Source organism: Nyctibius grandis, chromosome 1 (assembly GCF_013368605.1).
Source record: "Nyctibius grandis isolate bNycGra1 chromosome 1, bNycGra1.pri, whole genome shotgun sequence".
Classification (NCBI taxonomy): Eukaryota; Metazoa; Chordata; class Aves; order Nyctibiiformes; family Nyctibiidae; genus Nyctibius; species Nyctibius grandis.
This window is the reverse complement of record NC_090658.1, coordinates 81,534,025-81,547,293: the sequence shown is the minus strand read 5'-3', so window position 1 is coordinate 81,547,293 and position 13,269 is coordinate 81,534,025. Positions and strand designations below refer to the sequence as shown.

Genomic DNA, 13,269 nt, shown 5'->3' with positions numbered 1-13,269 from the left:
ATTTGCTTAAGCTAATGAATTCAAAACAATGCTTACGAAATAATTTTTTTCTTTTTAAATAGGTATAAACTGAGTATTATTTTCCACTGACCAATAAGTTATCAAAAAATAAACTGTATAAGCTGTTAAGTAAGTTGAATTACAGAATGTGCTGCCTGTAAGGAAAGGTGGATTCCCTTTGTTGGATGTCTGTCAGTGTGTCTTTAACTGATACTACTCTTTTCATTGTATTTGCTGTCCTGCAATAATTCCATATGGTGTTCTGTTGCATTATTTTTGTGCCTACTGTTACAGTGTCCTTCCACATGCTGTGAATTCATAGTTAAAACAAGGATTGCTTTCAAAGCAAGTAACTTTTTGTCTAAAAACATCTTGCTGTCTAGTACATAATTCCTAAACAGCATTTATTTGGTTATTTGCAGTTACAGAGTTCATGCAAATGCCAAGATAGTTTCAGAACTAAAATGCCAAAATATTTTTCTGTTTTGTACAGCATAAGGAGGCATAGAAGAGTTCACCATGAGCCATTTCAGAGCCCGAACCTGCTTCCATTTAAATCAGGGACTGATTTCTTAGGGCTTTCAGTAGGACACAGTAAGATACATGCCAGTCAGTTTCTCATTTAAACTATCTGGTTTAAATGAGTTCATAGAATTGGAATGCCCAGGCTTTTCTATGCTAATGCCCCCTGTGCCAAGTTTTGTGTATCCTATTGGGAAGCTTTTTATAATAACTACTTTATAAAAAAATTACATCTCCTTTTTTCTACTTAATAATCTGATATGTTTATATGACACACTAAAATATGTGATGCTTACAAATGTGTTATGAAATGGCAATACTGGAAACAATAACTCAAGCTTGTGCTGTTTTCTGCTACAATTTTTAAGAACTGTACTTTTCCTCTTTGAGTCCTGACATCACTCCTCCAAATATTTATTTTTAATCTCTTCATAAACTGAAGCAGACTATGTGCCAAAGCCAAGAACGGATCCTTTACTCTATGCTTGCATATTTCATTATGTTGCATAAATAATGCAAGTAAATCCGAAAGACACAAAAGCCACGTAGCCACAGGTTGGCAGAACAAAGCAGCAGACACAAGAGATTGGGCTTCAGTGCTTGAAGGTGTAAAAGCAGAGTTAGGTTCGATACAAGGCAAAAGTCCACACAATTCCAGTAGAAAACTTAGTTACTACAGAAGAAGAGGAACTGAATCAGCTTGCCAGTGTTGTTGCACCGGAAAGAAAGATTGTACCATCCCCTTTTCCGATTCCTGGTGTTGGAAAGGACACAGGGTAACTGACTGTAGGGGAAAAGAAGTTAGAGAAATTTGATTCTCATTTGTCTTTGGTCATTCTTCTGGCTTTGCTCCCTCCTAGTGGAATATCCCATTTTATAGTAAGAAAACAGGAAACCTGTCAGGATGTGCTCTTAAATTGGAAAAAGACAAATCTCAGATTTCTCTAGAAGAGAAGAGAATTGGGCTTATATCTAAAAAAGAAAATAATGCAATTCCTTCTTGGTTTGGGATGGGTTTTAGTTAAAGCAGATTATTCAAAAGACAGTAGCGGGTGACAAGAGGACAGGCTTGTAGCAGGTGAGTTTGTGCATGCTCCTATCAACCTTTCATTTATTAATATTAAACAAACTGGACAGCCTAAGTAACAAGCTTACTCCAAAACCAAGGTCTTTTCCTTCATGCTTCCTACCATCTGTGGTACTCGTTTTCTGCCTGATATTTTTATTGGCATTATACAAAATTAGCCAGGCCTTGCTCAACTAGATCAAAAGTACACCTTTCATCTAGTTTCAATCAAATCACACATCTGTATTTTTATGACTAATTGGTTTGGTTCAGATTGAGACCTAGAATGTAATACCATTACATATTATGCTCTGCAGTTTTATAACTGATATAATTGAAAGTATTTTTTTCTACTGATACTCATAAATTGACATGGAGTTACCATTTTGACCATGAAAGAATCCCAAAGAATCATTTTTATTGTTTTTTTTAAATCATATACAAGGTATGACTGATTGCTTAATTTGTACAATTTAAGGGTAGTAAAGACAACTCACTTGTTCTTAGGTTACCTATTGCAATTAAATATTGATAAAGGAAATAAACACCGTCCAATATCCTGCAAATCTGTGTCTTTTCCCTCTGTTGTCATCAACTGCGTATCTTTCGTAAGAGACCAATGAAAGGGGTAACGCCTTTATGGACGCTTAAAAAAAAAAGCAGCAGCAGCTGACTTTTATCTCATGCCTTGGTTATCTCATTGTGTTTCTGATGAGCTAGGTAAGTCTCAAACAGTTAATAAGTTTACAGGTCACTTCACAGAGTCAATGCCCTGGCATTTTATGGCCTTCTAATGAGCCGTTAAACTGGAGAAGAGGTAATTAAATATGTTACTCTGGTACAACATACACAGTACTGACTCCAGCTCTCTGATTTTAGGTTCCTCAGAAGACGATGAGGTCATTCAAGAAGGTCTCCTCAGGCTCAGGTCAGTCTTCTCTGTAGTGTCTTACATGGCTGACTTTGTGTCTATAAAACTGAGGTACTGCAGCACTTGTGTCCCACTGGCTCAGATGAACTTAATTCTTGGGGGGCGGGGAATCATTGATTTTGTATACAAGCTTCAGAGATTTTGATTGATGCTGTTTGAGTGTTCTGCCTCTCTAAGTCAAATAAACAACTATATAAGGAAAGTTTATTTACAGTAACCCACCGTCAGATACCTGTTGTGAACTGCATGAGCCCACACGTCTGTAAGAACACTTTTGGACTGCCAGGGATGGCCATACACACCTGAGTCCCTCACTAACACTCTAACGCCTGAAGTTATTTCCATGCCGCTATCAAGGTACAGAGCCGGCTGGGCGTTACGGCCACGCAGCCCTCTCTCATCGCGACGCCGCTTCTCTCAAGCTCAGCCCAACCGGCGGGCACGCCCGTAGCGGCCTCCCGCGGCGGCGGTGACGGCGGGGCGCGGCCCTTCCCGGGTGCCCGCTGTGCCCGCCCGCGGCGGCGCATGCGCGGGGCGGCGGGCAGGGGCCGCGGGGCTCCCCCGCCCAGAGGCGCTGGGCGCTCGTCCCGGAGACACTTGTGAGCCGTCCGTGCCCCGGCTCCCGCGCAACGGGAAGCGCTCGTTGCGGCGGTAGAGGTCAGGTTTTACCTGTGTGCCGGGGCGGGAGGAGCTGCCCGTGTCACCGCCAGGCTGGCGCAGGCTGCCATGCGGCGGGCGAGAGCGCCTGGGCGGTTACCCGGCGGGCGGGATGCGCGCCCCGCCAACTCACACACGCTGAGCCCGGGTGCGGCTGTCCCGGGTGAGGAGAGGGGCTGGAGCGAGAGCGCCCGAGGCGCAGACCCGCCCGCTCATCGTCCTGCGACTGCACCGCGGGAGGGGAAGTGGTGAAACCGGGCCGCTGGCCGCCGGCGCGGTTACTTCGGACGGGCAGCGGCGGCAGCCGATCCCTCTGCGAGGGCCGGTCTTCCCTGCACGTTTTAGCCCTGTCGGACGGTGTCCCACGACGACTGGCTAGAGCCTCCTTAAATCCGCCGGGGAAGCGGCCGCTATCAGTTGCAAATCCACAGCTGAGAGACAGTTACTGTACGTGAGACCACATCCTGCGGCAGAGCTCTCCAAGTGGGTGCCTCCCGCGTCCTCCTGCCCTCGGATCACGCCCGGGACTAGTGTAATTTCCAGTATTTTATAAAAAAAAACTCGCAAGCCGCCGGCAATAATCCACGGAAGGCAGGGTGGACCGCACCGGAGGGCTGTGAGGCACCGGCAGCCGCCGCGTTTCATTTCAACAGCAAATGTCAGTAAAGCGCTTGTTTAACACTACGCTCCGGCCGTCAATTAAAATATTAAAACAGCGGCGCCTGCAAACTGCGCCGTGATCCTTCGGCGAGGGCCGCCCCGTCTCCCTAGCGAAGGCAGAGGCGGGCCGCGGGGAGCCGTGCGCGCCCGCGGGGCTGAGGGCGGCTGGCGCTTTACCTCAGGTGTACCGGCTGAGCAGCGCCGGGGCAGCCGTTGGGGGGCTCCCAAAACCGTTACAAAACGAACGATTGGAAACGGGCTTTCCCCCCCACCACCCAGAGAGACACGGCCGCTGCCGAAAGGAAAGCCCGCCGGGTCGGTGGCAACCCCCAGCCCTCAAACCGGGCGCTTCACGGCGGCGGAAAGGGAAGGCGGTTTTGGCGCCCAAACTGTAGGTGAGAGGGTTTTGGCGGGAAGAGCTTAAGCACCGGCAGAGACCCCCCTCAGGGGCCGCACCGACCCCCCAGGCCAGGGGTCTCTGCCCTGAGGAAGCGGCCGGAAAGCCCCCCCCCCTCCTCCCCCCGCCTTAAAAAGAGTAGGTTTCAATAGAAACCGTGTAGGAAGCACGACGGGCGTCTTATTCGGTCAAACATCAGCGAGAGCAGCGTGCGGGGGGGGGTTGCTGTGGGGTAAAGCAAACAGCCCCAAGACGTGAAGAAGGGGAGGGGGGGGTAGGGCTCTCCGGCACCGTCCCTGCTTTTCCTGCCTGCCCGACGGCGAGAAATGTTGGCTTTGCTTTGAAATGGGAAGTGGTGGCAGCACCCCGAGCTCTGCTTTCAAGTGTAAAACACGCGTTTTGTTTCAAATGCACGCGGGGTCAGTCGTTTGTTTGGCTTTTGGTGTTTTTTTTCTTTCTTTCTGCCTTTTTTTTGGAGGTGGGCGCTTTTATTGTTTGTTTGGGGAAATAGAAGAAAACAGAGTTAGGACTTTCAAAGTTTTAGGAAGGTGACAAATTGGAAATCTAACCCGACTGGTTTTGGTTACATAGTTTCAAGTGAGCTCTTACTGTGCGCTTTCCAGCTTCCTATAATTGTCTCTACCAAAATTAGCATCTACTTAGCGAAATGTAAGGATAGAAATATCTTTTTTAATATATGAACTACTACCATTAAACTATTTTTCCCACGAACTGGCTTGTCCTGTAGGGCTTTTTCCCCCTTTATCCTCTTGGCTCCCCCTCCTTCTTCCAATTCTTCGCGAATGAATTTTGGAACGGTGTTAGGGGGTTGGATTCCTTTTTTTTTTCCTCCCTTTTTTTTTCTTTTTTTTTTTTTTTCCGGAGAGTTCCCAGCTGGCAACAGCTCTCTACCTTCCACAAAACTTGAAAGGCTGATGTCCCTTGCAGGAAATGAATGAGTCGATAACATCTGACACCAGTGACCAGTCCAGTGACCCCAACCTTAATTCCACTAATACTGGAGGCCTGAAAATCTCAGTAAAGACCCTTTGCAAATCCCCCTCTCCATTTTACAAAATCTGCATTTATTTTGCAATGTAAGAAATACTTCACAACAAATATTTTTAATTTCATTTATTTACGTGGTTTTGTAGTCTTTCATTTATTCATCGCAGAACATATTACACTGAATTTTCTTTTAACTGAAATTTGCTAACAAGACATTTTTTCCATTTAATGAACTCAATCAACTCGTTTGTGTCTGTTTAACCAATATTCTAGCCTCTAAGGAATTTTTACACCAAATGTCGGTAGAATAAATCAATCTGAAAAAATAAAGACCTTCAAAACGGTATTAGAATACTTTGTCTTTTCAAAAGGAGGAACACGAAGAGCTTGCATTTTATAAATGCGCCATTCTGCTACAAGAAATGTAGTCTTGGGCACCTCAAGTAAGTGGTGTAAGCATTTTTTTTCTTCCGATAACCTTAATTTCTTGTTCATAGCTGGGGTTTCACGCATGTTAAAATCTCGTACATTTATTATATATTAGATATCGTCACGGTCATAAGATCCAAGCATATAAAATTACTGGTGATTTAATATTGGAAAATAATCGCTATCGTAAAGGGGGAAGGGAGGTTACAAGCAAAAAGAAGTGGTATATTGCACGAATGCGTTAGGCAGGTCAGTGTAGGAAGTCGACCTCCACTGTTGAAATAACCTATAGGAAATTTACGGTTGAAGACTGCAAAGGAATTTCAGGATTTAAAGCTTCTGCTCCACTTGCCAGGCTGCTGGTAGTTGTACACTTTTGCCCACCCTCGCTTCTTTCTAGCAAACGATCAAACTGAGCACCTCGGTGTTTCACAGAGAAACGAGGCGCTAGCAGGGGAATTTACGCTTTCCTGAAAGGCAACAAAAGGAGTAAACAGGCCCATCGGGGCAAAGGCGTCCCCCTTAATTGGGCAGACTGATCGACGCCACTTCCCAAACAACAGCAAGTGCTTTGCAAATGCGTAAACCCCTTGCAGTCAGGTTCTGCACGGATCGGCTTGTTGCTTTGGCTTTTGTTTGTGTGTGTCCCTGGGATAAGAGAGGATGCCGGGGGGGGAGGGGGGGGAAGGGGTTTTAATAAGAAAGTAATTGAGGCCAGGTTTTAACAAGGTATAGGCAAAGTTTAAAGGTTATACAATACTGGATGTAAAGTGAGGTTATATGCGAGTAGGTGGTGGTGATAACAGAAGAGGCAAAGTCTGATGTTTTCATACCTTCATCTGTACCTTTACACGGAAGGAGGTAGGACATATGGAAAATAAAACGGAATCTCACCTAATTAGGGGTTGAGATTTTTACATTTCTAAAAATATTTTTTAAATAAGCGTTTGGCCGTACGTGGAGCAGCAGGGAGGGCTTGGGAGCACGCTGCCGGCTGGGTACCTGTGCGAGCCGCGGGGGAGCGAGCGCCTTTGTGCAGGGGCGCGCTCGGGCTGTTACCGAGCCCGTTACATGTAACACGTTTCTTTTCCGAGTGGGATCCCCCTTCCCGCTGGCAGTGAAGACTTAAACCAGCAGTACCCGGTCAGCCTTATTCCTCCCCTCTTTGTCTTCTTCCTCCGGCTTCTTTTTTTTTTTCGCCTTCCTCCTCTCCAAGCAAATCCTTTTCTCTGTCAGTCGCCCTCCTCCTCCTCCTCCTCCTCCTCTCCTTCCACCCCCCCCAACCCCCCCCCCCGCCGCCGCCCCGGCTCCCGGGGAACAATCGCTGCTGATTGAGGTTCACTCCAATACTAGGCTTGAAAACTGGGCTCTTATTTAGGAAGTCATTAATCACATCCCCTCCCCCGGAAAGAGATGGCGGAGAAACCTGTGAAGTACAATTCCTCGCCCCATCCCCCTCCAGAAATGTTTTGAAACGCTAAACCTCCGCACATTCTGGGCCATATTAAGGTGATATCGCGTTTTCGCCGCGCTTTTAATGTGAATGCGAAATCAGTAACGTGCAGCAAAGGCGTGAGCAGCACTGGCGGCAGGGGCACACGCACACGCCTGCACACGCACATCACACACACGCGTAGGGAGAGGCAGATTTCCTCCACCCCCCCCGGGACCGCGGAGCCTTTGGGTGGCTTTTCTTCAGGTGGAAACGGCGATCCGATTATACACACGCCCGTATTTTGCGCAGACGGTAACACAGCTGCCCCCCAACATACGTAGCGCGTGTCTATACACACGGCCAGATCTCATTTGTAAGCATCTTGCATTCGAGTGTGCGCGCGTACCCCGCCTGGAGAGTGCACAGATACCCTAATAATCGCATCTGCACACCCGCCTCTGCATGCATTTGTGGTTCTCTGGGCTGTATCTAGAAAGACATGGATCTTCCTACGTATTTGTGCATGCACGGGAGTGCAGAAACCCCAGAATAATACGTCATCTCGATTTCCCGTAAAGAAGCGTGCAGATTAGCTGTCGAAAAAAAAAAACCAAAAACCTGTTGGAAATTTCTTGTTCATTCATAAATTATTTTGGTGTGTCAGCCTCGTTGAAATGGCGATTGGCTACTCCTGCCTCCTGCCAACCCCTTAAGGATCCGATGTGAAATTAGTAGCAAGAAAGCATGTAATTGACCGAGTCACGTGTGCGCAGGGGGCCAGAAACGGAGCGAGAGAGAAGGGGAAAAATCAAAAGAGGGAAAGCACATTAGACCATGCGAGCTAAATTTGCGATCGTTCAAAATCAGGATGTTAGATTAATGCAGAAGACCACTTCGATCCACAGGGAAAGTTTTCATCTCACGAGTTTGGAGCAGAGGGCCCGTGGGGCAACATGGCCGAAGGTTAATTTTCTTTTTCTATTGTTTTACTCTGATTTTCGCTCGCTCGCTCTCTCCCTCTTCCCCCCCCCCCCTCCCCCCCACCCCCCTTTTAACCCAACTATGCATTACCCTTTTTTAGCAGCTCGCGCAAGGGGGCTTTCTCCAAACCCATTGTTACCCAGCTCAGAAACTGTTCCGTACCGCCCACACCGATTCACAACTTGAAAAGCTTTCAGGGGGCTATTGTTTGAATTGTTCCTGTTTGATTAAGCACAGTTGCAGTGGTGGGATGAGAAAACAGCCGTACACCTGTCCCAACTTTAATCGAAAGTTTATTCCAAGGAGGGATGGATACACGTTGGAAAATAGTGGTTTCCGCGCTGCATGTGCAATAACCCGTTGTGCAATCTACCCAATTTTGCTTATTCTCTCTCCTCCACCCCTCCTCGGCCGGCCTCCCCCTCCTCGCCCCCGGTCCTGCGCCTTGCGAGGAGAGACTAATTGGGCTGAGAATTTCTGTTGAGAAATGGGATCGGTCTTAAACCAGCAATATTCAAGTAAAGTATCGCGTTCCGTGCTGTAATGTGGCTGAAAGATGGAGTTAAATGGAAAAATACACGTATGTACAGAAACGTGGGCTGCCCTGGGCAAAGAGAGAGGGAGAGCCTCCGTACGCGGTGTTTCCTCTGTAACCTCCGGTGATTTTATTTTTTTACGTATTTTGGGGAGAAGGTTGTTTATTTTAGGATTTAGGAAAAAAGAAGCTCTTTTCGCCGTTTGCTTTTTGGTTTTGTTTTCTTCGCCTTTTTTTTCCTGTTTCTTCTGTAGTAACTCCTTTATACAGTGGCAAAAGGCTGTTACCAGAATTTAACTCTTTGCTTTGCATCTTGTCCCCCCCTTCCTTCTTTTTCTCCCCGCTTCACACCCCCCCACACCCCACCCCCCCGGCCTTTCCCTCTTCCTCAGCAGGGGCGAGTAAAGGTGGAGACGAGCCCGGGAAGTTGCCGGAGCAGGAGGAAGAGGAGGAATCCCAGGTTTTGCACGGAACCGGCCATTGCAAATGGTTCAATGTGAGAATGGGATTCGGGTTCATCTCCATGAGCAACCGAGAGGGAAGCCCCTTGGAGTCTCCGGTTGATGTCTTTGTACACCAAGTAAGACCCATTTTTGTTTTCCATCTCAGCCTGCTACATTTGGTTGAGCTCAGTGGGACGCCGGTTTCATGTGAAGAGAAGTAACCTGTTTTTCCTAGGTATTTAGGTACATCTGTAATTAAAAAGTTGCCTTAGGTAGTGGTTTTGTTGGCAGCGTACAATTTGAGTAAATAAGGTCGTTAGATTGTGCTTAGTCTCTGTGGCTGGAGATTTGTGCAAAGGGATAATGTTTCTTCGTGTCTTCCTCCTTGGTTAGAACTTCTCCTGTGCTTTTTATTTATTTTTGCATGCCACACTTTTCTTTTTAACAAGGTTTATCATTTGTCACCAGACCGACCAGGAGCAGGTATGCCTTTCCTTGGAAACCTATTAAAATTAAGCTCGGAAAAGGATAAATAAATGTTGGTTTTCACTCGGATAACATTTGAATACAATTTTAAACGCTTTTCTTGTAAACCTCGAATTGCTTTTTAAAAGCTCACCTGAGATTAGTTAGTGAAATGAAGACATAATTATAGTGTTATTTTGCAGTAATTCAGACCTGAGAGTGTCCCTGTGGTGATACCCTGAAGCATGCATGTAGTTTGGTTAGTTGATTTTTAAATATTCCTTCCTAGAAAAAAAATGTAACGATCAAGGAATCAGACCAAAAGCAGCCACTCTGTGAGGCTGCTTCTTTTTATTTTTTAAGCACAGTAGCATGAATGGTGTTTGTGTTTTGAATGTGGGAGCTGGTATGAATGCCTTTATGCAAAGGAGTTTCACATGCAAGGTACGTCGTACAAAATTATAAAGTTAAGGGAACTTTTCCCAAAGTCTGTGGCGTGGTTTGTGAAGAAGGAGCATGTGTGGACCTTTCCTGGTCTTTCTGTTAGTATCTAGTTGCAACAACGCTATTTTGCATTTCACCCGTCTTCTCTGGGATGAGAGAACAGAAGAGCGGTATCAGGTAAAGAGACCATTTTGGGTTTGACTAGGGCCCTGTTAGGAAGGCAAAAAGGCATCTTAACTTTTTACGTGGTTGTCCATTTTCTATGACGTTTGCAATGACGATGCAGGGGGGTGTTCCATGATTATATAGTGATTCCCTTTTAATGTTCTATTTGATGACCCGGACATATTTTGTGGTAACTTTCATCAGGCTTTTTTAAAGAATACACCTTTCATTAGGTTAATAAAAAGGTGGCTGAAACTTAGAAAGAGTGCTGCTGCTGTGGCATGTTGCCTTGCTCCTTGCAGTGGTTGGAGTGGGTTTCTGACCTTCCTGCCTTATGTGTAACCTACGCCTAAGGGCCTGCACATCAATATTAGCTGTTTGCATTTGGAATTATGTACAAAGTGTAGAATCCAGTAGTGAACTTGTTAAATTCCTACACTTCCCGCTTCGTACTGGCAGACGAGCTGCCCCCCTCTTTGCTGCTGCTGTTTCGTTTTAGAACTGAATGAATGAAATACTTATCAAAGAAGGAGCAGTCTTCCTCCTGTTTTTCCGCCTTTCTTCCCTTCTTTGTACCTTTTTAAGTTGTGAAGTTGCTCTTTATAGTTCTATAGATTTACTTTATAGATAAAAAAAACTTTTTCTTAATCTAATTTTGTGTTAATACGTGTCATTCTTTTTGCTTCTCTAATAACAGAAGACAAACATTTAAAGCATAGCAGTGTTGTTTATAAAAAAACGCATTTGGAAACAAAGATATTCTTAGAGCTGTGGAAGTAGAGAGGTTTTGAAGTGCATGACAACGTGATACATTTAAGTAATACTAGACAAGGTGTGCTGTTCCATAATGGAAAGTAATCATAGAAAATAATAAAAAAGTATGTGGTAAATTTGGAAGTCGCTATTCCGTTGTATCTCCTAAAGGAGGGGACAAGAAGGAAATGTTAGACATGTTTGTTTACACTTTCATAATCTACAATTTATCAATGTCCTTAGGTTTCTAAGACATATCACAGTGTAAAATGCAGTGAAAAATAGCATGTTTCATTGCACATAAGCTGTGTGCCTCAGTCATTTTGCATTTTACTTATGTCTTACTGAGTGAATTTATTAGTATTCTGCAATGGATTGCTCTTACAACAAAGAAAATACGTTTCTCACCTTTTTCTTTCTGATGAAATCTAGATATACCTAAACTTCATGGTGACCTGAATCCTCTTTCTATCAATATCAAAAGTAGAATTTTTCCATTTAATGTAACGGGGAGAAACAGTATCTATTCCGTTTCAGAGTACATATTAGATAATTTATATTGCTATATAGAATGCTTTGTGTTAGATGACTAACTGAGCAGTGGTAACAGTAGCAGCCAGAGCATAAACTGTCTTTAAACCAGTAATGTTATTTAACAGTGCTGCTTGTACAACAGAATCTGTTGCCTAACAGTGATTGGACCCTATTCCTATTAGTTTCATTAATTTGAAAAATTTAGTCATGTGACAAGGCCTTTTCAGGGCAAAGCTGTTAGTTTATTAATCTGTTGAAACAAAATATTGCTCTTCAAAACTCCTTTGAAAACACTTCATCATATATTTAAGTGTGTGCGCACAGCATTGGGTACATTCACTTGTTCTGCGATGTTTGTAGCTACTAGTATCATTTCATAGAATCGGACAGTCTAAGCAGAGGAAAGAAGCTTCTATCTTATTTAGTCCAAGTCCTGTCAAAGCTAGCTTGAACCCTGAAACAGTATTTTTACTGCCTTTTCTTACCTTTTCTTGGTGAGGTTATACCCAGTTTATGAGATCTTGCTATGAGCAATACTTATTGAATGTCGAGTCAAAATTCCTGTGATAGTTTAACTTCATTATGCCTAGACTTTTGAGCTTGCAATAAATAATTTTGCTTTCTTCTTGGAATTCCTACTTCCTTGTGTGCAGATTATAGTCATGTTTTTCTAAAGTCAGTGCTTCACTAATTGTATATATTGATATATTTTTAGAGGATGGTGCTTTTGTTTGGTCTTCTCTTCCCCTTCACCCAATGAAAGTTCTGTTCATGAAACAGCTGCAGTATTGAGTTTTTAACTCTACCTTTTAAGTCCTTCCTTCAGCACTAATCATTTTGATTGATCTTCTCTGAACTACCTTCAGGTTCTTGTTACCCTTCTGGTAATGAGGTACCTAGCTAGATGCATTATTTAAGGTAGAAAGACGTCAGCCATTATGTATGTGCATTTGTGTATGTGTGTACAACGTAAATAGGGTACACTTACACTCTTGTCCCTTTTTAGCTTTATTCTTTAGCTTATATCTTTAAGTCATGTGTTTTGAGTCATTCAGTGTCATATAAAAATTACAAGTCCCCAAAACTATTTATCTTTTCAAAGACAAGCCGTGTCCAATGCAGCAATGTGCCTAGTCCACACTGTGTTTCTTTTATAAAAAAATGAATAGTATCAATGTTGGGCCTGTGTTACGTTGCTAAATCCAAGGAATGTGCACCTTAGTGAATTTGCTCAGTATTGTCATTTGGACTTTTAATAGGCTAGCACGGAATGAATAATATAGCTTGCCTCTCTTGTATGATGTGAATTCTGCACATAATTATGTATGAACAGCTCTTGTTAAATTTTAGAAAAAGATCTATTTGTCAAAGGGTAGAACAGACTGGCAAGGTGGCGTGAGTGAAAGCTTTTGTAGTGCCCGTGAAAAAAGGTCTTGATTGCTAGGAAGATCTGAAGCTTTCATAAAATCAGAGAAAAGGATGATGATTGTTAAATTTTTTTATGTGTTCAAAATTGTACACACAACTTAGATACGTACAACTTCTTTGGATGCTGGCAGTAAGGCAGAAATGCTGTGGATTCTTCTTTGCACACATTTTGTAGGGACTGTGTTAGAAACGTCTATTTTCCGTTGCTTAGCCTAAAGCCCAGATGTTGAAGATGATAATGAAGGGTAGGGTGCTGGATGTAAATAGAGGCAATTAAATACATGTTTGTGAATATCAAGGGTTATAATTTTATGTTCTGTTTCTGAGTAATGCGGTCTTTCAGGATGAGATGGATTGTTCAGTTTAGAAGGTGTTTGTTGGGACCTGCCTCTGTAGTCCAAAATTCTTACTGTGTT

General features: G+C 44.0%; 1 protein-coding gene across 1 annotated transcript in view; it reads left to right on the top strand.

The window, feature by feature from the left end:
• Positions 1–2,482: 2,482 nt before the first annotated feature.
• The window catches only part of LIN28B (lin-28 homolog B), a 93,468-nt gene continuing 82,681 nt past the window's right edge, over positions 2,483–13,269 (top strand). Inside the window, exons 1-2 of the mRNA XM_068412966.1 lie at positions 2,483–2,516; positions 9,014–9,201. Of these exons, the coding sequence (XP_068269067.1) occupies positions 2,483–2,516; positions 9,014–9,201 (222 nt within the window). The remainder of the gene's footprint in view (positions 2,517–9,013; positions 9,202–13,269) is intronic.